Genomic DNA, 26,663 nt, shown 5'->3' with positions numbered 1-26,663 from the left:
GCGCTGTAGATGTAAAGTCCAGCACTCTAGATCTAAAATCCAGCGCTGTATATGTAAAGTCCAGCACTGGAGATATAAAGTCCAGCGCTGTAGATGTAAAGTCCAGCGTTGGTAAATATAAATTCCAGCGCTGGAGATGTAAATTCGTCCACTCCTCAAGCTTTTAAGTGTTGTGCACCAGACGAGACAGCATGTGCATTAGGCCACACCAATTTGATTTTTAGTTCTTCGGACAAAAGCTCCAAAAAATATGGGGCGAGCGAGCGAAATTTTTTTGATTGTATTTATTTCTTGAAAATGAGTTTTGTTGAGGCGGGTGCTCTACAAGTGGAGCGAGCGGTAACATTTTTTTTTAAATTGTGCGATTTAGAATATTTGTACATGTTAAAACTGGGTTACTTCAAAGAAAAAGAAGGATAAACATGCTCTTATGCATATAAGTTGATGTATTTGTGCCTGTAGTACAGTCTGTACCATACCCAACTTTGTGGTTCGCTTTGGTTTAGTATAATTTTGATTATTTTCGTCAAATAAGCTTTGACTGCGTGTGTATATATTAAGGAAGCATATCAGATGCAGTAAGAGGAAAAAGGTATCAAATAGAAATAAATTGGAGCGTGAAAGAAGGAGGAAGAAACATTGTACACGAGAAGGAGAGAGGGAGAGAGGGAGAGAGAGAGAGAGGAGGGAAATGATAGTATGAGAGAAATTAATAGAACTAGAGAGTGAAAAATAGTGGTGGCGGTATATATAATTAGTTAGTGGTGGGAGAGATCTGTAGAGTAAGTGAATGAGTGGAAGAGTACACGAGATTGAAATGTGAATTAGAGAATGCGTGTGATATGGGCAAAGGTATAGTTGGGATGAGTTGGTTTCAGGACTATGTTGATGAAAATGTAGAGCCAAAAAAAGAACACAAGGAACAAAAACAAATTTATCTGGAGGGATCGTCATGTACAGTGGAGATCACTTCTTACCTCTCATTAAATCTGTCAGAATCTGTCAGGAGAACTTTTCTAGGACAGTATGTAGAACTGTCATCCTGACACCTTTTAGACAGTTCTAGCTAGAACAGTTCTAACCTAGAACTGTTTTGTTTAGTTCTGCCTAGAACTAATCCTGACAGTTCTACCCTAGAACAGTTTTGGACAGTTCTACCTAGAACTGACCAAATCTTTGGTCAGTTCTACGACTAGAACAGTTCTACGGCTAGAACAGTTCTACGGCTAGAACAGTTCTACGACTAGAACAGTTCTACGGCTAGAACAGTTCTACGACTAGAACAGTTCTACGATTAGAACTGATTTGGTCAGTTCTACGGCTAGAATTGATTTAGTCAGTTCTATCCATAGAACAGTTTAAAGAACTTTTTGTTTTAAATATAAATATAAATAAGTCAAAAGAATATGATATATATTAAAAAATTCTCATCACAGCACTGTTTTAACCTTTATCGTTACGGAAAATGTCCATAACCGTTTCCTCGGTCGCTTTTGTAGCGGAAATTTTGTTACGATGGATGTCGATGGAGGCGAGTGGCAAAACAAATAATTTTATGAAATATTTGTCCTTACAGGTAAAGAAAATACCAAACTTCATTATTTAGAGTTTATAATAAACGACTGGCGATATTCTGACGGGAAAGGGGTGCACGTATTTTTGTGGATGGAACATGCTTTTTGACAATAAGCTTGCTACCGTTTTGATCGAGGTCACAGTTTGTTTACATTCTTCATAATTATTTTATTTTTTAACCCTTTCTTGTGTAGAGTTAGTTATTTTATCAGGTCTGAGATAACTATAACAATAATATACTATGTGTTATAGTAATCTCAGCCCCATCCCACCCAAACTATCTGTGAGGGGGTAATGTAGGGAAGAGGGATGTTTCATCAGAGTTTACGAAATGTTAAATTAGCTGATCGCAGTTCACAGGAAATACAACAAAACTGTTCACGAAAAACAATAGTTTAACTTCACCTACATCACTGTTTACGAAAAACGACGATTTAAAAACTTCATCATGGAAAACGTTGATAAAACTTAAAGACTTATATCACAACTCCCTCTATGTCGGATAAAATACTGTAAATCTTCACATACGATTTTCCACTTTGGTGAAGATTAACTATTCGCTGTCTCAAATACATTGAAATACTTTGACAGGAGGCATTTTGCGTGTGGCTTTATCAACGATAATAATAACACTGAATGGTGACCAGTGAGATGCCCTAACTGCAGTGACGTCATTTAGAACTGTTCTACAATCCTGACAGGTTTGGTCAGTTCTACGGCTAGAACAGTTTTAGACAGTTCTGCTGACAGTTCTACGGTTAGAACTGATTTAGTCAGTTCTGTTGACAGTTCTACGGTTAGAACTGATTTGGACAGTTCTACCTAGAACAGTTTTAGACAGTTCTACCCTAGAACTGATCCTGACAGTTCTACCTAGAACTGATTTGGTCAGTTCTACCTAGAACGGATTCTGACAGTTCTACTTAGAACAGTTCTAGGGTAGAACTGTTCTAGGTAGAACTGTTCTAGGACAGTTTAGAACAGTTCTATGACAGATTTTTCTGACAGTTCTAATGAGAGGTTAGAAGTGATCTCCACTGTATTCATTGCTACTTCTTCAAATTACTGATATACAATGGCGATTATCATTCTCAGAATAAGACATCACAACGTGCACTTACGTTCAAGCTGCTTGAAATTAAAAAGAAGAAAAACCGTAAAGACTCTTTGGAAAGTTAAATTTAATAAATGAAGCATAATCGAAGTCTAACTTTTCTGAAGTCTGTGAAAGCCTATCGCTTTGTTGGACAGCTGTCGCGTCGTCACTGTTGCCAAATTGCTTTATATTTAGTCCATTGTGACTCTCTTGTAATAAATTCCGCAGCAAAATACCAAGTTCAAAGTCTTTTATTTTGACGAAATCGCGGGAATGGGGGCATGGAGTAAGCGTTAGAAGAGAGTCACCAGTAATTGAGTGAGGACTCCTATTTTTCTGGTCTAATCGATTTACCAAATCACATGTTATGATTGATAATTCAGTTTGATATCATCTGGCCATGAAACTAATAGTTTGGTGTTTTATGTATGAAAGAAAGGAAGTTATAAATTAGAAGAATTGTAAAATCAACAAATTACGTGAATATTTAAAAAAAAACATATCAAATTTGGATTGGTAAATTCGTTGATAAATTTTTGGGTTACTGTATTTATCATATGGATAAAAATGGCTGAAAATTGAAAATGTTTCATTTGTTTTACATATCTGTAAATCAAATAACGGCCGTTTCAACCTAAACCTGAGAATAAGTAACTAATTATCTTTTAGATATCAAAGATATTGTATGGGACATATATTGTTATCAACCGTTGGTAAAACAAAAAAATAAAGATATTATAGTTCAGAACATGCATGATGCAAAAACCAATTGATTTTTTTTTTTTAAATTTCGGAAAATACATGTTTAATAACTCGTATGCGAAAGATTCAAATCGTACCAGACAAAAATTAATGTAAACAATCATTTTGGCATTGCGCAAGTCATGTCTTCTTTGACTGTTTTTTTTTTTGTTTTTCAATGTTTACTTATTTTGTGTTATATCTCGTCTCACTATTTTTAATATGTACCCCCTTTGACAAGTATTTAGTATGACGATAAGTTTTCACTTCTGTTCTCGTACTATGAACAACAAATTTATTTATTTTGTAAAAAATATTTCCGTACTAACAACAAAACTATTATATCTAAATGTACCTGTGTACGTTATTTTATTTAACGCCATTTTGTCCAAGGTTATAGTTGTCTTTTTGACATTGTTTTACATCTCCCCTTTTTTATTTATATTGTGTCATAGAAGAAATTTATTCGTTCAGTGTATGTTTACTTGTTTTTGTTAACATGTCTTTTTGATTGAGTTAAGCCATTTCAATTGATATTTTGTAGTGTGTTTTTCTATGTTGTAATGTTACACTACTATTTCAGGTGAGGGTGAAGGTTGGCGCCTGTTAAAACGTTTAAACCCGCTGCATTTGTTTGCACCTGCCCTAACTCATGGACCTGTTGTTCGGTGGTTGTCGTTTGTTAATGTGGTTCATAAGTGTTTCTCGTTTCTCGTTTTTTATATAGATTAGACCGTTGGTTTTCTTGTTTGAATTGTTTTACACTAGTTTTTTTGGGGCCCTTTATAGCTTGCTGTTCGGTGTGAGCCAAGGCTCCGTGTTGAAGGCCGTACTTGGAGTTATAATTGTTTACTTTTTACACATTATGACTTGGATGGAGAGTTGTCTCATTGGCACTCATACCACATCTTCTTATTTCTAAGATATGAGTACTATTCTATTTTAATTCTTAGTGATATGTTATGGTATCTTAAACATGTGTTGTTGTTTCAGATTTACCCAACCAAAATCACTAAAGTGTGCTTTAAATAAACATAAATATCACTGTTTCTGTGAAAATGTATAAATAATGTATTTTTTCCTTATTCAAACCTGCAGCACCATCTTTATGCATAGCTACAAAAAGTGCAATAGTTCTTACAATTAAAATATGCCATAACCGATTGTCAGTCAAAACTGTTAGTTTTTTAAACATTTTTTTCGTGGGCAATTGATCAAAACCAATTTATGTGTTTGTTTATTTATTAAAAAGAACAGTTATATAAACAAAATCTAAACTAGACAGTACATAATTATTAGGATTCAGATATGAATCAAACTACATTCATCTATGAATATTACAGTCAACTCCATTAATTTCAACGATCTGACATGTCGAATGGATAGAAATGATATGTGACTGATGGAATTACCGGCCAGCAAATTACTGGTTTCATTTTGATATCAGGTTATGGACATGAAGGCTGACTACTATACTCATTAAGTAAATAATTCTGTCATGCATATATCCATAGCACTATCAAAAGTGACTGAATTTATATTTAAATTGCAATTAAATAGAACCTAACAAAAACGTTAAGCCCACTTCAATTCGCAATCAAAACACTGAAGTTATATTTTTCTCCGATATATTATCTTGTACGTTAAGATAAACAAAAATCTTAAGCAATTTTTTACACAATTCATGGTCATTCAGGACATTTGAAAATTGCAGCTGCGATTCCTATAAAATGCAAATTTCTTACTGAGCGTGTCTTTCATTGCTTTTTTTTTTATTACACCAGTTTTAGTTGAGTACATGTTTATGCATGGTTATACTCAGATTTCGGTATTTTAGCTTTTCCAAGAAAACTAGATCATATCTAAGCCTAAATTTAGACATTTGTCTTACCAAGTAATTGCAAGGATTTGCAAAATACACAATCCTCCGTTTGTGTTGTTTTTATCAGTGTCTGTCAAGAGAATTTGTTGAAATAAAGTATAAATTCAGGTCAACGGCAACGAAGTACTGCCTATACAACGATGTTTTACCGCACCCTATTTGAAATCCTGAGTATGGGTCTTAATGATTTTTTTCAATCGGAGGTCGCTCTCTACAACGATTTTTCCGCACCCTTTCTGAAATACTGAGTATGGGCCTTGATGAGTATATCAATGGAAGGATTTTCTACTTTCTTGTTAATTTTATCATAATTACCAAAATCAATGACTGAAATGATATGTACAAATTGCATGGAACCTTACTAGACAAAATCGGCCGCGTTTCTCGAATGATACGGAACGCACCTAACTATCGGGAGTATTTGGCCGATCTCTACGGACCATTCCCGATCCATAGGACTCTGTAACGAACGTATATGACTGCGTTCATACATTGATAGGAAATTCCAGATCATTGAGGATAGCTAGTAATCCGACTTTTTCACTTCTCGTGTCGTCTCGCTGTCTGATCATACACGGGAGTCATAATTGGCATTATGAACGGTGTTTTATTTCATTGAATGATCAAGGAAATGTAACCCACTAAAACAATGCAATACAAAACGAATTTTGTGGGTCTGTGATATGTATCCTATCAGTATAAAAGAAACATAATATTAATATTTCTGTTCAGTTGACCCTGTCAAACAGATCAGGAAATTATTTTAGATATTGCGAAAGTGAATGTTTTTTTTTATTCCAAATATTCACCGAAAACTGGACTTTTGTATCTAGATGATATGAATGTATTATGTAATGTTGAATAATTAGGCAATTCTTTTAAACCTAATATCTTATAAACCTTTTTGCAATTTTTGTCAAATGATTTAACAACTTTTAAATTGATATATTTTCTCCATAAATTAGCTGTTGTTGTTGAATTTCTTCTGACGGTGTCATAATATCCATTACTATAGCCTGCCTTTGTATGACTCCCTAGCCATGATTCAAAATTTGCTGGTTCAGTTAATCCTAAAAATCGGAAAAGACTCCTTGCTGCTTTTAATGGTTGTTCTGCCACTGTTTCGTACAATATTGTTTTTATTCTATTGGGATAAATTGCTTTTAATCGGGATCCAATTTTGAGATCTGACTTTAAATTATCACAATTACTTCGCGTAATCGCATCTAGGTCATTTTGATTCTTTAAGAAGTATCCATTTTTCCTTGATTGATAAGAACCTCTAGGATCACGAATTAAATGTATAATCTTCAACTGCGGAAATTCTTCTATTAGCTTTTCTGCTACTTTCATATTCATTCTAATGGTTTTAATCATTCTTACGGATTTTCTGCATTTATCCTGGAATTCTAAAAGACAATTATATTGTGTATTATAATGTCTGCAATGGTCAAACTGATGCATTGTTGTACTCTTGTTTGAGAAGCGGAAGTAAGAAATTGGCACATGAAGCAAATCGCATTTATAAAATTTGGCTAAGTCGTCTAAAATATTGTCGATGTTCTCTCGCCTTCCCTTCTGTTTCCTAAAACATATGAAAAGGCCTACGTTTAAACATGACACACATAAGTTTACTTTGACTTGATATTTTGCTTTATAAATCATGGATACATTCATGCATGCAGAAAGTTAAACAACTGAATACTGGTAATCAAAGTGCTGGATAGCACCTATGGAAAGTTTGCAACGGTAGATGTGTATTATTTGAAATAGCTTTGATGTTTTTCCGAAACCTTTGTCTCATCAGCAATTATCAAAAATCACTTTTTTTCATATGTTTGTCATGTAAAAGTTTGATTACTTCTATTGCAACCTTAAACTGTAGATTTAAAATAATCAAATATACAGAAAGCTCTGTAAATTTCTTTCTGTCACGGCCCATCCCATGTAAAGGGCCCGTAATTTTTGTATTTTTTATTGATTTAGGTCCTTCATATTTGTTTTTAGTAAATTGTATTATTATTAATTAAGCAGTTAGTTTTCTTGTTTGAATTGTTCCACATTTTGTATATCAGGGCCTTTTATAGCTTACTACATGTATATGGTATGAGTTTTTCTCATTGTTGACGACCGTATGGTGACCTATAATTGTTTATATATCTTCCTCCTTTGAACTCTTTTGGATAGCTGGTTCATTCGCAAAAAATACCAAAACTCTTAATTTAAATAAGACAGCAAACTTAAATCAATGCAACTGTAATGAAAGTTAATTTATATGAAAAGCTTTAATCAACAATGGCAATTTGTGGACAGGAATAAAAAAATAATATACACTAGATTCCTAGAGGTACTTTATTTTATAACCATGTAATACATTTTAGTTGCTGCTGTGAAATTCAGCATTAAGGCAATGACATTTTGAGATTTTTGGTGTTCAGCCATTCATTTGATATAATCTTTGCCTCTGTGTTGAGTTGACACATTGTTAATTATAGGTCAATCTTAAAGAATCCTACTGACACAGGAACAAAGTGTGACGTTCATACTGTAAATTCTGAAATTGAATGTCAAGGTCAGTAGGATGCTTCTGCGTACAAAGTTTTGTCAAATAAAGTGCTTCAGTTCAAAACGTATGCACCAAACACAAACCAGACACTGTTTAACTATCATAGGGGTTAATTGAAAAAGGTCAGTGGTATATGATACACCCTAAGCCCAAAATGCAACAGCATTTTAAGGTACAAAAGATATGACCCAGACACGAATTGCACAAGGTTTTACTACCATAGGTATCAAAGGACAAAGTCAAGGTAAAATTGATCAGACTTTGGGATATGACATGTCCAAAAACCATGATGCAACTGCCTACTGAGAAAGCCTATCACTTTGTTGGACACCTGTCGCGTCGTCACTGTTGCCAAATTGCTTTATATTTAGTCCATTGTGACTCTTTTGTAATAAATTCCGCAGCAAAATACCAAGTTGAAAGTCTTTTATTTTGACGAAATCGCGGGAATGGGGGCATGGAGTAAGCGTTAGAAGAGAGTCACCAGTAATTGAGTGAGGACTCCTATTTTTCTGGTCTAATCGATTTACCAAATCACATGTTATGATTGATAATTCAGTTTGATATCATCTGGCCATGAAACTAATAGTTTGGTGTTTTATGTATGAAAGAAAGGAAGTTATAGATTAGAAGAATTGTAAAATCAACAAATTACGTGAATATTTAAAAAAAAACATATCAAATTTGGAATGGTAAATTCGTTGATAAATTTTTGGGTTACTGTATTTATCATATGGATAAAAATGGCTGAAAATTGAAAATGTTTCATTTGTTTTACATATCTGTAAATCAAATAACGGCCGTTTCAACCTAAACCTGAGAATAAGTAACTAATTATCTTTTAGATATCAAAGATATTGGATGGGACATATATTGTTATCAACCGTTGGTAAAACAAAAAATTAAAGATATTATAGTTCAGAACATGCATGATGCAAAAACCAATTGATTTTTTTTTTTAAATTTCGGAAAATACATGTTTAATAACTCGTATGCGAAAGATTCAAATCGTACCAGACAAAAATTAATGTAAACAATCATTTTGGCATTGCGCAAGTCATGTCTTCTTTGACTGTTTTTTTTTTTTTTTTTTCAATGTTTACTTATTTTGTGTTATATCTCGTCTCACTATTTTTAATATGTACCCCCTTTGACAAGTATTTAGTATGACGATAAGTTTTCACTTCTGTTCTCGTACTATGAACAACAAATTTATTTATTTTGTAAAAAATATTTCCGTACTAACAACAAAACTATTATATCTAAATGTACCTGTGTACGTTATTTTATTTAACGCCATTTTGTCCAAGGTTATAGTTGTCTTTTTGACATTGTTTTACATCTCCCCTTTTTTATTTATATTGTGTCATAGAAGAAATTTATTCGTTCAGTGTATGTTTACTTGTTTTTGTTAACATGTCTTTTTGATTGAGTTAAGCCATTTCAATTGATATTTTGTAGTGTGTTTTTCTATGTTGTAATGTTACACTACTATTTCAGGTGAGGGTGAAGGTTGGCGCCTGTTAAAACGTTTAAACCCGCTGCATTTGTTTGCACCTGCCCTAACTCATGGACCTGTTGTTCGGTGGTTGTCGTTTGTTAATGTGGTTCATAAGTGTTTCTCGTTTCTCGTTTTTTATATAGATTAGACCGTTGGTTTTCTTGTTTGAATTGTTTTACACTAGTTTTTTTGGGGCCCTTTATAGCTTGCTGTTCGGTGTGAGCCAAGGCTCCGTGTTGAAGGCCGTACTTGGAGTTATAATTGTTTACTTTTTACACATTATGACTTGGATGGAGAGTTGTCTCATTGGCACTCATACCACATCTTCTTATTTCTAAGATATGAGTACTATTCTATTTTAATTCTTAGTGATATGTTATGGTATCTTAAACATGTGTTGTTGTTTCAGATTTACCCAACCAAAATCACTAAAGTGTGCTTTAAATAAACATAAATATCACTGTTTCTGTGAAAATGTATCAATAATGTATTTTTTCCTTATTCAAACCTGCCGCACCATATTTATGCATAGCTACAAAAAGTGCAATAGTTCTTACAATTAAAATATGCCATAACTGATTGTCAGTCAAAACTGTTAGTTTTTTAAACATTTTTTTCGTGGGCAATTGATCAAAACCAATTTATTTGTTTGTTTATTTATTAAAAAGAACAGTTATATAAACAAAATCTAAACTAGACAGTACATAATTATTAGGATTCAGATATGAATCAAACTACATTCATCTATGAATATTACAGTCAACTCCATTAATTTCAACGATCTGACATGTCGAATGGATAGAAATGATATGTGACTGATGGAATTACCGGCCAGCAAATTACTGGTTTCATTTTGATATCAGGTTATGGACATGAAGGCTGACTACTATACTCATTAAGTAAATAATTCTGTCATGCATATATCCATAGCACTATCAAAAGTAACTGAATTTATATTTAAATTGCAATTAAATAGAACCTAACAAAAACGTTAAGCCCACTTCAATTCGCAATCAAAACACTGAAGTTATATTTTTCTCCGATATATTATCTTGTACGTTAAGATAAACAAAAATCTTAAGCAATTTTTTACACAATTCATGGTCATTCAGGACATTTGAAAATTGCAGCTGCGATTCCTATAAAATGCAAATTTCTTACTGAGCGTGTCTTTCATTGCTTTTTTTTTTATTACACCAGTTTTAGTTGAGTACATGTTTATGCATGGTTATACTCAGATTTCGGTATTTTAGCTTTTCCAAGAAAACTAGATCATATCTAAGCCTAAATTTAGACATTTGTCTTACCAAGTAATTGCAAGGATTTGCAAAATACACAATCCTCCGTTTGTGTTGTTTTTATCAGTGTCTGTCAAGAGAATTTGTTGAAATAAAGTATAAATTCAGGTCAACGGCAACGAAGTACTGCCTATACAACGATGTTTTACCGCACCCTATTTGAAATCCTGAGTATGGGTCTTAATGATTTTTTTCAATCGGAGGTCGCTCTCTACAACGATTTTTCCGCACCCTTTCTGAAATACTGAGTATGGGCCTTAATGAGTATATCAATGGAAGGATTTTCTACTTTCTTGTTAATTTTATCATAATTACCAAAATCAATGACTGAAATGATATGTACAAATTGCATGGAACCTTACTAGACAAAATCGGCCGCGTTTCTCGAATGATACGGAACGCACCTAACTATCGGGAGTATTTGGCCGATCTCTACGGACCATTCCCGATCCATAGGACTCTGTAACGAACGTATATGACTGCGTTCATACATTGATAGGAAATTCCAGATCATTGAGGATAGCTAGTAATCCGACTTTTTCACTTCTCGTGTCGTCTCGCTGTCTGGTCATACACGGGAGTCATAATTGGCATTATGAACGGTGTTTTATTTCATTGAATGATCAAGGAAATGTAACCCACTAAAACAATGCAATACAAAACGAATTTTGTGGGTCTGTGATATGTATCCTATCAGTATAAAAGAAACATAATATTAATATTTCTGTTCAGTTGACCCTGTCAAACAGATCAGGAAATTATTTTAGATATTGCGAAAGTGAATGTTTTTTTTTATTCCAAATATTCACCGAAAACTGGACTTTTGTATCTAGATGATATGAATGTATTATGTAATGTTGAATAATTAGGCAATTCTTTTAAACCTAATATCTTATAAACCTTTTTGCAATTTTTGTCAAATGATTTAACAACTTTTAAATTGATATATTTTCTCCATAAATTAGCTGTTGTTGTTGAATTTCTTCTGACGGTGTCATAATATCCATTACTATAGCCTGCCTTTGTATGACTCCCTAGCCATGATTCAAAATTTGCTGGTTCAGTTAATCCTAAAAATCGGAAAAGACTCCTTGCTGCTTTTAATGGTTGTTCTGCCACTGTTTCGTACAATATTGTTTTTATTCTATTGGGATAAATTGCTTTTAATCGGGATCCAATTTTGAGATCTGACTTTAAATTATCACAATTACTTCGCGTAATCGCATCTAGGTCATTTTGATTCTTTAAGAAGTATCCATTTTTCCTTGATTGATAAGAACCTCTAGGATCACGAATTAAATGTATAATCTTCAACTGCGGAAATTCTTCTATTAGCTTTTCTGCTACTTTCATATTCATTCTAATGGTTTTAATCATTCTTACGGATTTTCTGCATTTATCCTGGAATTCTAAAAGACAATTATATTGTGTATTATAATGTCTGCAATGGTCAAACTGATGCATTGTTGTACTCTTGTTTGAGAAGCGGAAGTAAGAAATTGGCACATGAAGCAAATCGCATTTATAAAATTTGGCTAAGTCGTCTAAAATATTGTCGATGTTCTCTCGCCTTCCCTTCTGTTTCCTAAAACATATGAAAAGGCCTACGTTTAAACATGACACACATAAGTTTATTTTGACTTGATATTTTGCTTTATAAATCATGGATACATTCATGCATGCAGAAAGTTAAACAACTGAATACTGGTAATCAAAGTGCTGGATAGCACCTATGGAAAGTTTGCAACGGTAGATGTGTATTATTTGAAATAGCTTTGATGTTTTTCCGAAACCTTTGTCTCATCAGCAATTATCAAAAATCACTTTTTTTCATATGTTTGTCATGTAAAAGTTTGATTACTTCTATTGCAACCTTAAACTGTAGATTTAAAATAATCAAATATACAGAAAGCTCTGTAAATTTCTTTCTGTCACGGCCCATCCCATGTAAAGGGCCCGTAATTTTTGTATTTTTTATTGATTTAGGTCCTTCATATTTGTTTTTAGTAAATTGTATTATTATTAATTAAGCAGTTAGTTTTCTTGTTTGAATTGTTCCACATTTTGTATATCAGGGCCTTTTATAGCTTACTACATGTATATGGTATGAGTTTTTCTCATTGTTGACGACCGTATGGTGACCTATAATTGTTTATATATCTTCCTCCTTTGAACTCTTTTGGATAGCTGGTTCATTCGCAAAAAATACCAAAACTCTTAATTTAAATAAGACAGCAAACTTAAATCAATGCAACTGTAATGAAAGTTAATTTATATGAAAAGCTTTAATCAACAATGGCAATTTGTGGACAGGAATAAAAAATTAATATACACTAGATTCCTAGAGGTACTTTATTTTATAACCATGTAATACATTTTAGTTGCTGCTGTGAAATTCAGCATTAAGGCAATGACATTTTGAGATTTTTGGTGTTCAGCCATTCATTTGATATAATCTTTGCCTCTGTGTTGAGTTGACACATTGTTAATTATAGGTCAATCTTAAAGAATCCTACTGACACAGGAACAAAGTGTGAGGTTCATACTGTAAATTCTGAAATTGAATGTCAAGGTCAGTAGGATGCTTCTGCGTACAAAGTTTTGTCAAATAAAGTGCTTCAGTTCAAAACGTATGCACCAAACACAAACCAGACACTGTTTAACTATCATAGGGGTTAATTGAAAAAGGTCAGTGGTATATGATACACCCTAAGCCCAAAATGCAACAGCATTTTAAGGTACAAAAGATATGACCCAGACACGAATTGCACAAGGTTTTACTACCATAGGTATCAAAGGACAAAGTCAAGGTAAAATTGATCAGACTTTGGGATATGACATGTCCAAAAACCATGATGCAACTGCCTACTGAGTTTGATAACCCAGTTTAAAGCACAAACTTTATGAAACGGGCACAAATTGGATAAAGTCCACTATCATAATCATTTCAGATTCTATGATTTAACCTTTTCTTCGAATACTTAAATTAGAGAAAATTTAACTATAGTGTTTTATTCATGCATCCATCCGTTTTATTAGTGTGCAATGTCATAAGCATAGGTACATGTACATGTATATAAAAAATGATTTGCTATACATATTTATAACGTGATAAGTAAACAAACACACAATAATCAAAGTTGTGTATGGTATTTTAGCATTAAGAAAGTCATTTTGCTGGAAAACTTAAGACTCATTGTTTTAAACACTTTAAAATATATTAGGTAAAGCCTGGGACTAATATACTAATAGTATAAATGGGACTAATAGTATAATAGTCCAAGGTAAAGCACTGTCTATATTACATGGACACATGTTATTTAATAATTTCTACAGCACTTGTCTTGGCACACTGGGTTATTCTAAGAAGTAGTAGCTGACTTGGTTGCTTTTAATACACTTGACTGTACCAAAGTTATCCTTATCTTTGTAACAATTTGTGTAGTTGTTAATCCTAACACTTATAATTAGGAGGCTGTGACAAGTGTGAACTGTCGTTGAGTCAATGTTTTTCTGCTGTCAGTTTGGATCCACTTAGTCCTTAAATCCGCATTGGAATGTTAAAAAGCTAGTATTTCTTTGCTGAATTGAAAGTTTATAAATGTTTTTTGGCATCAAAACCTTCCGATTGATATTTTGACAAAAACAATGCACTTTTCTATCAAGCCGGTATTTACCTTTACTCATCCTTGGCGTGTGACATAGACAGAAGCAATATGATTATCGAGTATTTAATATCCGGTCACCTGTTCATTGTTCAATCTAACTATTATCACTTGTTAATTTATAGCCGCCGGCCTGGGCAAAATATAAACATGTTGCATCAATTACGCTGCTGGATAACTCGGACTAAAACAAAATCGGCCTATCACAAACTCGGACTATAACAAACTCGGACTAGAACAAACTCGGCCTACCATTATTTATATGCAGAAATATATTGAACAAACTCAGACTACGATTAGGTGATTGTGTGGTTTACGGTTTTTTCTGACTTTTTAAAAAAATTACTTAATATAAAAAAAAATATATACGAATTTTGTTTTAGTCCGATTTTGTGAGGCCGATTATGTTAGAGGCCGAGTTTGTTATAGTCCGAGTTTGTTATGGGCCGAGATATTAGGATACTTTCGATACACTCGGGCGTTTACGTCTTTAATAAACATTTGTAAATATGGTAGTAATAAATAGCGCCGGAAAATGTTCTTTCATGAAATATTTTAAACAGGGTATTTATTTTCGCTTCAACCGGAGGACGGGAGGAGACTTCTGAAATTATTCCGGGATTATTGTAATCCCGTCGGGAGGTTCACATATATGAATCTCACGCATGTCTGGGGAATCCCGTAGGAAAGCATACAGGTAACATAAACATACAAAATGGCTGACAGTTCAAAGTATGCATAATTTATATAGGTCACACCTAGTACCATTTACAAACGTAAAAATTGAAAAGATTACGATATTCTCAACAATAAGAATTCTTTAATTTCATGAATAAATGTAAAAAAAAAAACCACACACCTCGAAATAAATATCAGGCCGTTTCAATTTTCAATGAATTAAGCGTAGAAACTGCTGTCTCGTGTTAATGTGATATTATCTTCCGCGCAGGGCAATTCCGCGAAGTAGTGTTTGTGATTCCCATTTTCAAAATGAAGTTAAATTCATTTGAATTGTCGGTGAACATGCAGTCCATTTTTATTCAAGCTGTAAGCTTATCAAAATAGAAGTAACTCAAAATTTCAAAAGCATCTTCCTAGAATAAGTATTCAAACACTAGTACTACATTATCTAGGAGTAGACATAATAAGATAGTCTGTCCAACTTCCGGTTTGAGGCCGATGCCATAGGAAAGTATATTGCTATAGCAAGCTATAGCAAACTTTCCAAAAACTAAACGTATGTACAGGTTTGAACCTACTCTATCAATAAAAATTAGGAGATGTGGTATGAGACCATGAGACAACTCTCCATCCAAGTCACAATGTATAAGAAGTTACTAATTATAGGTCAAAGTACGGCCTTCAACAAGGAGCATTGGCTTACACCAAACAGCAAGCTATAAAGGGCCCCAAAATGACTAGTGTAAAACAATTCAAACAGGAAAACCAACGGCCTAATTTATATAAAAAACGAGAAACTCCTATGAACCACACCAACAAACGACAACCACTGAACAACAGGCTCCTGACTAAGGACAGTGCATAAAAATGCAGCGGGTTTAAACGTTTTGACAAGCGCCAACCTTCATTCTTAACTGAGACAGTAGTGTAACATTACAACATAAAAAGACACACTATAAAATATCAATTGAAATAACTTAACTCGATCAAAAAGACATTTAAACAAAAACAAGTAAACATACACTGAACGAATAAGTTTGATCTATGACACAATATCTATACTACTAATGGAAGAGACCGATTTCATTGAGCCGCAACTCCTCTGAAACCATACAAAGTCGGAAATATTTGTGATATGACGTATAAATGTAGTGCTTTGTACTTCCTAAATTTGTCTTTGAAACAATCTTTTTTCAATAGAAAACGCCAATTTTTTAGAAAATATCGAAATTCGGAGACGTTTATCGATCCGTGTCTTATACGCTTTCGCGCATGCTCAGTCGACGTACTGCCCGCGAAATTTAAAACTCTTTTGTTTTCGCGGGCATTTTCTAGTAAATACAAAATTAAAACATAGGTGCCTATATAACAAAGACGTTTAGTAATAAAAAAAGATGTAGGAAGAGTGTCAATAAGACAACTCTAACCTGGGACAAAATGGCGTTAAATAAAACAACGTACACTGGTAAATTTAAATATAATAATTTTGTTGTTAGGAGTACGGAAGTAAACATTTTTACAAAATTAACAAATTTGTTGTTCAGAGTAAGAGTACAGAAGTGAAAATTTATCGTCATACTAAATACTTATCAAAGGTGGTACATAAATAGTGAAGTCTCTATCAAGTTTGATATAAAAAGTCGTGTCACCTTGAAAAGCAAATTACACAAAGATGCACATGTTGACGTGCTAAGCATACCCCAATCGTAAGTTAAACTATCGAAAAACAGGAAGTAGGTGTCGACAGATCAAAAAGTACACACTTTACAACTCAACACTAAATATGAGTTATTTTATTCAGTAGTTTCTGGGAAAACATGCATTGGACAACCAGACGAACGGCTGGACGGACAATGCGATTTCAATAAAGTCGCCCCAACTTTTTAGAGCGCTGGCATAATTTTAAACTAGACGGGCTCTAAAAAGCCTGTGTCGCTCACCTGCATCTTTAACAATGGTCACTTTTTAGTAAAATTAATCATTAAAGGGGAACAACTCTATTAAGAGTTAAACTCGCAATTTCAGTCATGTGACATAATTGTAGATATTATCCTGCTGCTAATTTTTTCTTTCTAAAGTTTCTATTTATCTATCATAGTTTTCAAGATAATATAAGGCAAAAAATGCAAAAAAATGTAAAAAAAAATATCATTAAAGGGCAATAACTCCAATAACGAGTTGACTGAAGATTTTAACCATTCATATCTTATTTGTAGATCTTGTCTTGTTGATCATTTGTGCTATATAAAGTTTCTATCTATCTATTACAGTTTTCATGATAAAAGGCAAAATTGGGGACAAAATCGTCATTAAAGGACAATGACTACAATGCTATATAGACTTACAGTGAAGCTATAGAACTAAGGGTCCTTAATAGTAAGGTAACATTCATCCTATCAAAAAATTTAACACACGCTATCATGATAAGTTATGGTTTTTGTTATCATCCTTGGTGTCATCTCTCCCATTTTTTTTTTTTTTTTTATAAAATTAAGGTTTTTTCGTATATTCAGTTTATATATCGTTTGTTTTTCGACTTGTAGAATATAAGTATTGATCAGGAAAATATTGTTGTTAAACATTTTTACAATTCACGATTGGTAATTCAGACCTATTTAGACGTACTACATTATAAAATGTCAATTTTAATGGAGTCAAAGTATGTTACTTGTTCAATAGTTCCTACGTCATAATTATAGTATAAAACCATTATAATATCAAATACTAATGTTCATTCAGGTTACAATCAACCATTAAATGTTATGGGCGCAAAACATGGTATTCAGAATTAAGAGTATTGCTTATCCTGATTGCATAGTCGATGTGTTCAGCCGGTATTTTTTATTACTACACACTTCGTGCATTTCTGTATTATATGCAAAATAATATATTTTCCGAAGCCCTAACGGAACTGAGAAGTCATTGTTACGCTGTGATGGGACACGTGTTTTAAGTGCAGAATTGAATGACAAGGGAGATAAGTACACATTTCATTAAGAAAAGCAACGGGAACCTATATTTTTGGAACTAAAAAATACTGTCCTAATATTTAAGCAAGGTTTCGTTCTAAAAATCAACTTTGTATGGTCCGTATCTCGTAACAGGCTACTATTGTCGACTATAGGATAACTTTTTTTTGCAATCTTCACATTACTGCGTTTGCAATAGAAGATCATAGAAGTTAAAAAAGTTCAAACATAATTTTAGCTATATATAAATAAATAAATAAATATAAAAGACAAACCAGTAAAACATTTGAAAATAGTAATTTAAAACATTTTTTATTGATTTAATTCATATATTTCTGTTTTGGTTTCAATCTGACAGCAAATATTACACATTTAAATTAAATTTTGGAATATCTACATGTCGGATAGTCGAAGGAACTTTACGGTAAGGATTGATAATTGGTGGGGGAAAAAATATTTTGTTTGTGAGTTGCTAAAAAACGAGAAACAAATGCTTTGAGTTCTAAAGATAAAGATGTTTGAATGCGCGACTGATTTTTCACCTTACTAGTTTTTCTTGGCGACACAATTAAGTCTATTAAGTCCGACGAAACATTTTCTATCGATATTACAGTTGTCTTCCCTTTCACAAAAAAATAAATCAAATATTTTACAAAATGTTCGTTAATTCCCTTAAGAAAGAAACCTTAATTTCGAATGATGTCATAAGTGATATTAAACATTACCAGTAAAATATTAAATAATACAATAAATACCTGCATGTTCCGTTGATCGTGTGGCAAACTGAGTCTATTGTAAAATAATGCTGACCTTTCACATAAGGTTTTAATGGTTCATATATATAGAACATATCTGATGCTTGTTGAATGAGGTCTGCAGTGAAGGTTGATCCACTTCGCAAGTATGTTACCAATAAAACTAGAGTTTGATTTGAACTATTACTTTTCTTTAGAATTGACGAAATGTTAGAAGAATGCTTTTGGAATTCATTTGTTTCTTTTATACTTCTTTCTTCCTCTGGATGATTATTAGTCAAGCGTTGTCCTGGTCTGTAATTTGATGTGTTATCTAGTAAAGGAATTCTTTCTTTCTTATTCAACATTATGTCAATATTTGAATTAACAATATCTTGAAAGTTAATAAAATGTCCATTTGAGTTTCTATATTCCGGAGAAAAGTTTAACAGTTTCGATCTCTTTGATATGAATGAAGTTGTGGATTTCTCTATAGTAGGCCCTGGATTTGTAGATTCACTTAACTTTTGTAAATTATTTTCATTATATGTTTCAACATCAACTGCTGAGTGAAGGCTTCTAGATTCAAGGTCTTTTACGTCATATTTGATGTAACTTTCAATGTGACTGCTCTGTAGATAACGCATTTGTTGAACTGAAACAAGACGAGATAGTTATTATCTATTTTGCAGGATTCTGTGTATTATACTTCTATTGCGTTGTTGTGCGTTTGTACATTTTTGCAAACGTTCCTTTTGGTTTTTATTCATTTCAATATGATTACATGTATTTAATAGAATAAAGAATGGAAACGGCGAATGTGTGAAAGAGACAACAACTCGATCAAAGAGCAGAAAACCGCCCAAGGCCATTAATGGGTCTTCAACGCAGCGGGAAAAATCCCTCATCCGGAAGCGGGATTCAGCTGGAACATAACAAAAATGTATACTTGCTCAGCTAAGTGGACGCCACAATAAACTCCGAAACATACAAATGAACCTTTTTTTTTTAAAAAACACAAGATTAACAAAGGCTAAAGGTTCCTGATTTGGGACGACGTTATTATTTCGTTCATTACAAGTGCTTTTTACAAATGTAAACTTCATTTGATAACAACAAATTTCAACAAACTATTCCTCCTTAATTGCAAGGGTCCTCTGTGCCCCAGTGGTCTAAGTAGTCAGTCACCTCATATATCGCTGGTGGACTATCAGTCCCCGAGGGTATCATCAGCTCAGTAGTCGGTACTTCGGTACTGACATGATTTAACTAACTTTTCTAAAATTGTCCGTTTTTAAATTTTTAAATTATTAAGAAACTAAGATTTCAACTCCCTCAGGCAAAGTTGACTTTAGATGAATTTGGATATTTATTTTAGGTATTTTTGTCATATAGCTCTTCAACGGTTTCAGTACTTATACATCCTCGGATTTCAAATGTTTGGCTTTGAGCGTTCCTGATGAAGGTAAATCAAGAAAAGCGCTTCGGACGCATGAAATTATTAAACGTGTTGTTTTTCAATTTTTTTTCATTTGATTTTTTTCACCTCCAAATACGGAAAGCATACAAGAACCAACATAAATATTTTACCACATTATTTGTCTGTGTGAAGAAGAACTCTAGTGCAGATATGTATAAATTTGTTTTTCATGGTTTTCCCAACTTATAAATGATTGTCAAAACTATGCGTATACCGCTTTATCGATTGTGTCCTATTCCTTATCTTGACATTTTGACTGAATCTAGATACCAACGACGCATAACAGGAGACACTGACCATGTCGACACGGTCTCGCTCCCTTTGGAAATCATGGTTTACAGATTATAAGTGTATTTCCGGTGAACTATCGTTACCTCTTATTCGGACAGATTAAAAAGATAGATTTTGTGTCAGCTTTCATCCTTTCAGTACTGTTGAATATTTATATCAAACCGTATACTGAAATTCGAACAAAATTAAATAACAAGAGTGCACACACTGAAATGTCTCGCCTTCTTTACTAATCATTAATATTATGTTGATAGTCCTAAATATAAAGCTTTATTACAACTGTCACATAAACTTAACATTAACCAAGAAAACTAAACATTGACCAATGAACCATGAAAATGAGGTCAAGGTCAGATGAACCGTGCCAGGCAGACATGTACAGTTAACAATTCTTCCATATAACAAATATAGTTGACCTATTGCTTATAGTTTAAGAAAAACAGACCAAAACACAAAAACTTAACACTGATCAATAAACCGTGAAAATGAGGTCAAGGTCATATAAAACCTGCGTGACTGACATATAGATCATAAAATATTTCCATACACCAAATATAGTTGACCTATGGCATATAGTATTAGAAAAAAAGACCAAAACTCAAAAACTTAACTTTGACCACTGAACCATGAAAACAAGGTCAAGGTCAGATGACACCTGCCAGCTAGACATGTACACCTTACAATCATTCCATACACCAAATATAGTAGACCTATTGCATACAGTATAAGAAAAACAGACAAAAACACAAAAACTTAACTATAACCACTGAACCATGAAAATGAGGTCAAGGTCAGATGACACCTGCCAGTTGGACATGTACACCTTACAGTCCTTCCATACACCGAATATACTAGACCTATTGCTTATAGTATCTAAGATATGGACTTGACCACCAAAACTTAACCTTGTTCACTGATCCATGAAATGAGGTCGAGGTCAAGTGAAAACTGTCTGACGGGCATGAGGACCTTGCAAGGTACGCACATACCAAATATAGTTATCCTACTACTTATAATAAGAGAGAATTTAACATTACAAAAAATGTTAACTTTTTTTTCAAGTAGTCACTGAACCATGAAAATGAGGTCAAGGACATTGGATATGTGACTGACGGAAACTTCGTAACATGAGGCATCCATATACAAAGTATGAAGCATCCAGGTCTTCCACCTTCTGAAATATAAAGCTTTTAAGAAGTTAGCTAACGCCGCCGCCGCCGCCGGATCACTATCCCTATATCGAGCTTTCTGCGACCAAAAGTCGCAGGCTCGACAAAAAACCATAATTTTTACAAAAAACACATGATTTTGTATAAATACTTCGATTATAGGGTCAAAGTGGCCCTTAAAATCTCTTCTTTCTAACATAAAAAGCAGGTGCATTTAAACATTTGTGTATATTATATCATTTTTTGATTTTAAAAAATTGTTTAATTTCATTGAGAGAGAAATTTTTAAAACACCATGAAAGGAGATATGTTATATAAATCAACGATACAGCAATCGAACAACAACATGAAAATAACTCATATACAGATCAATATAGGCTCTTCGATGATGACTTACGTCGAGTATTGACACACTGTAAATGAATTTAAGAGACATCCAAAGATCTGCTTCTTTTATAGACGTAAAGACAGTAGGATATAAACAATAATACGTTACTTCAAGATGTGCAATACGGTTTGAATCAAAAGTTTGAATTATCAACTTTATAATAGATGATGAATAATATCAGAATATAAAAAGATTGAAAGTGTGCACATACCAGGAGTGAGCTGTGTTCTTAAGTTCGAACCTCACATTGTACGTTTGGATTTTTCCTACAAATTTCCAGCATTTAAAATTGGAAAGTTCGTTGTGTTTACTTTTTTATGGAAGGTTAATCATAAAGGAATGATTTTTGTTTCAAATAAACAGACGGAGATGATTTAGGTTGTGTAAAGAATTTACAAAGTTATTTTACGACAAATATAAATCAAAGTTTAATATATGTTTTTCCGACGTAAATATGAAATAAATTGACCATTAAGCTGTCTTTTCTACTTGGCATGCATTAATACATCATCTCAGTAAATAAGCCAAAGTTTAGACCACGTAAACCAAAGCGTGAAGTACTGAAACGAGTGAAATCTAATTTCCTACAAAACAACTCGCAATTTATATTTTGTAATTATTTGGCCTTCCAACTGATATGATTTAAGCAACAGTAGACAAAACGCATGTCTGACGTACTAAATTTATGTCCTGGTTTTCGAGAGTACACTAAGACATACATTGTATTGTAAGACCTACTTTATAACTATTACTAGTATGAGATCATCCTATGATACTTCTTAGACTGGTTTTCAAAGCTGTACTAAATAATTGATATACATTGTAAGAAGATGTGGTATGAGTGCCAATGAGACAACTCCCCATCCAAGTCACAATTTGTAAAAGTAAACCATTATAGGTCAAAGTACGGCCTTCAACACGGAGCCTTGGCTCACACCAAACAGCAAGCTATAAAGGGCCCCAAAAATGACTAGTGTAGTACCATTCAAACAGGAAAACCATGCAACGGCCTAATAAGTCCTAATCATGCATGGGCCGCCGAAGCTGCTATAAGATTTGTCCTATGACATATCTTTGGACTGTCTTACGACATGTATGAGTTGTCTAATCGAAGCTGTCTTATGACTATCCCAGCTAAGCGGTAAGCGTTGGTGTGTATATATCATTATGACACAAAAACATGTGGACTAAGAACACATTTTAAGTATTTTTTTATTATTATTAATTAATGAAAATGTTTATTTATATTGGTGATGTAACCGATCAAACATAGCATTAAACATATCATATTTGAGTCTTATATTTGTTATTGTTACCAAGCTGTACTTTAATTGTCTTCCTCATATATATGATGATAGTGTTTAGTCTAAATCAGGAATAAACATTTGAAATGCTCATTTCAGAGGGTCAAATCAGCAAAAAGAACCCCTTTAGTTTCAATGATAAACAAAATTGTTACATCTATATTCTATCAGGACAGGTAGAAATCTTATTCGGCCATTTAACGCTATACCCATGTTCTGATTTGGGAGGAGTGATGAAGTAACTTTATATTCATATATATCTAGCCCCGCTAGGGGAGGCGGTAAAGAATCAGATCTACTCTAACATTGTTAGGTTGATTTTCTAGGCACTTTATATATATATAATATATATGCATTTATATTTATATACGGAAAGTCTGGACGTTGACAACATAAGGTGGTGTGTAGGGGGGTTGTGTAAATTCGAAAAAGAGAAGGCGTATGTCATTGATGTACAAGTCTAAATAACCGCCTTTACCTAAAGTTCTCTAACTACTGCTAGGAAATTTTCAACGATTTGATTTCATAAAAAATGGCATAATGTTTTCAAAGACAAGTTATATGAAAACGGAAGGAAATAACACCAATACATCTTCCTATTTTTATATATAAGTGTTATGTATCATCAAGAAAAATCTGAAGAATTTCGGAAGTTATGAAACATATCTTAATACAAGTATGCATTGTTTTATTGAATATTCTATTACATGCACGGATAACTGTAGTCTACTAATCGCATTATATAACATCCTGCAAACATCAATATTCATTTTTAAGATGACCACCTTTACGATCAACGAATTCTTTATATCTGGAAATAGTATTTTATCCCTCAACACCCTTGATACTTAAGCATTCTTTTGCTGAACTTCCAATTTATAGTGGCATTTTAATACATGTCAAGCATGAAAAACAGCCTAATAGCCATTTAACTCTCATCTTAAAGGTTATAACATACAACCTCTAACTTATATGTGGCAGGTTTTATGTGTAAAATAACTACTGCTGTAAATTCCTTACACAATTTAAATCATCTATGCTAAAATATTTGGTAGAAAATTTCATTCATGTTGGATATAAATAGTTTCCCATCATAAAACTGACAGTAGATTATTTTAACACAGTTATAATTAATGCTCATGCTGCTGAAACGTTTGAGGGAAACAGAAGGCTCTCCTCATTGGTGTGGGTCTTCGTGAAGTCATTTATAGATTTTAGTACAGTTGTAATTACTTCAACCTGTTGCCTTTGTCCTCTATAGTACTGTTAACCTTAAATATTTTAACTTCATAAATCAAAACAAGTTTCGAATGATATTTGTCGCGCAACAAAAAATTGTATCCAAAATCAAAACAAAACTCAAATGACATGTGCCGCTCAACAAAAAATTGTATCAAAAATCAAAACAAGTCTCAAATGACACTTGCCGCTCAACAAAAAATATGTATCCAATAAAATCTTGCCCAGAAAGAATTTTCAACAACAAATGCATTACTTAGAGCGAATACGAGTCGTACATTGATGATGTGAAATTTCAGTTCTTCATGGGAGAAAACAGTCGAAATGTGCGTATGGCGTAGAAAATGATAAGCCATCTTTGTTGACTTTTTATAACTGCTCAATTTTATCTTAAGTAAAAAAGTTAAAACGTTTTCTTTTGGAGATAATTTTGAATCGATAAAACGTATTCCATGTCTCTGCAATGCGTAGATGATGGTACTACACATATTGCACAAAACACAAAAGAGGGTAAAAAAATTCTCATTTAGGGACAATCACTCTTATGAAGAGTGACAGTCTACTAACTATATCGGCAAAATTTGACTAGTTTGTGGATCTCGTCTTGCTGATCTTGTTTCCTTCTTTAAGTTTCTATCTATCTATTATAATTTTTAAGATATAAGGCGAACGCAAAAAATTGGTAAAAATCGTCATCAAAGGGCATTTACTCCAATTAGGAGTCGAATGATGATTTCGACAATGCCTACTTATTCGTAGATCTTGTCTTGCTGATCAGGCTTTGAGCCAGGTGAGCTAGAAAAGGATGTTTTACGGAAATTTAGGACTTTCGATTTAATGCTTTCAAAATTCTTAACTAGCCGACGACTGAAAGGGTATTGTGTATGTACAACTTTTCCCTCAACAAATACAATAAATGACCACTATGAAATATAACATAAACGAATATACAAAAAGGCCAATTTACAACACAAAAGGTTATTATACCGCTAGCAATTACAAACGTTTCCTTGTCCATGATTGCAATAAAACATACCACTGATGACATTCAAGGGAAATATTTACAACGCTGTACGTCACAGATATTGATGAAGTATAAATTTCATCAATGCATCATAAAAGAGGGGGGTCTTCCCGGTGGGGGGGGAGGGGGGGGGGGGGTCTAATCATTATAGTTTTTTTTCAGCTACCAAAACGTGAATCTCAAGAGTAAGAGCTGATCAAAATAAATAAAAAGATATGAATATCAATTTTACGACAATCAATCTAAAGTATTATATATGTGTAATTTCGTTATGAGTAAGCGAGTTAAGAATAGATCTGAATTTTAATCAGATAGAAATTCATTGGAGGAGTTTATCCGTCAATATCCTTTCTCTTCTACAATCTGAAAAATATTGCAGCTTTTCCACCCGTATATTTAACACTTATTAAAGAGTCGAAACAATTTGTTATAGACGTACACGATGAAGGCTTTTCAAGAAACAGATGTTCTTTACATGGAAATTATATTTGCTTTTACTTTCTACTTGGTATGACTAAGCGCTATCAATGCCGCCATGTTTAGCACCAACTCAACATTAAATGAGATGTGTTGGTAGGGGGCCTACCAGTCATAAATCCCGGGGCCGTAAAGCTTTAAAAAAGGCCCCCAAATGAAAAATTGTGAAATAATTCAAACGCGGAAAATAACGGTCTAACTTATGACAAAACAATTTGCGAAAAACAAATATGAAAGACATGAACCAACGGTAGCTTATTCAGGCTACCAGGTGAGTTAAAACAATTAAATAAAAAACAATAAGATGTGTCATAAAGATATATTAAAAACATAAAAGTATAAATTCGCAAGATTCTACTTACCATGATTTGTTGATAAAATGATAATCCCAGCAATACAAAAAGAACAAAGAATGGCCACTTTTTGATGTCTATTTCCCAGTAACACTAAATTCTTTACACGTGTATGAATGCTCATACTGTACTGTCATTCTAAACACATGAAAATGACATTTTATGTTATTAATGCTATAATAATATCATAAATAGTGCGTATAGTATATATGAACAATCCTTTCATATTA

The 26,663-nt window shown here is 33.1% G+C and overlaps 1 protein-coding gene across 2 annotated transcripts; it reads right to left on the bottom strand.

Annotated features, from left to right (window-relative positions):
- Window positions 1–4,649: 4,649 nt before the first annotated feature.
- On the bottom strand, window positions 4,650–26,567 carry LOC127728082 (carbohydrate sulfotransferase 3-like). Of its 2 annotated transcripts, none has more exons than XM_052235290.1 (3): window positions 26,443–26,567; window positions 18,730–19,363; window positions 4,650–6,879 (listed from the first exon to the last, which is right to left on the bottom strand). In XM_052235290.1, exons 1-3 carry the CDS (start codon window positions 26,555–26,557, stop codon window positions 6,087–6,089), a joined length of 1,542 nt encoding a protein of 513 aa, XP_052091250.1. In that variant the 5' UTR covers window positions 26,558–26,567; the 3' UTR covers window positions 4,650–6,086. The 2 variants fall into 2 exon arrangements, with proteins under 2 accessions (XP_052091250.1, XP_052091249.1); XM_052235289.1 differs by lacking the exon at window positions 4,650–6,879 and adding an exon at window positions 10,001–12,244.
- Between the last annotated feature and the right edge of the window lie 96 nt (window positions 26,568–26,663).

This window comes from Mytilus californianus, unplaced genomic scaffold, assembly GCF_021869535.1.
Source record: "Mytilus californianus isolate M0D057914Y unplaced genomic scaffold, xbMytCali1.0.p SCAF_2, whole genome shotgun sequence".
NCBI classification, from domain to species: Eukaryota; Metazoa; Mollusca; class Bivalvia; order Mytilida; family Mytilidae; genus Mytilus; species Mytilus californianus.
The sequence above is the reverse complement of the archived record's forward strand: the minus strand, read 5'-3'. Positions and strand labels throughout refer to the sequence as shown.

Bases quoted from the DNA above. Each gene is read 5' to 3' on its own strand.
- LOC127728082 (XM_052235290.1), bottom strand. From the start codon at position 26,557: ATGAGCATTCATACACGTGTAAAGAATTTAGTGTTACTGGGAAATAGA. The intron at 19,364-26,442 runs GTAAGTAGAATC...GTCTTGTTTCAG, and splicing joins CATTTTATCAACAAATCATG to TTCAACAAATGCGTTATCTA. The intron at 6,880-18,729 runs GTATTTATTGTA...CATATGTTTTAG, and splicing joins ACGATCAACGGAACATGCAG to GAAACAGAAGGGAAGGCGAG.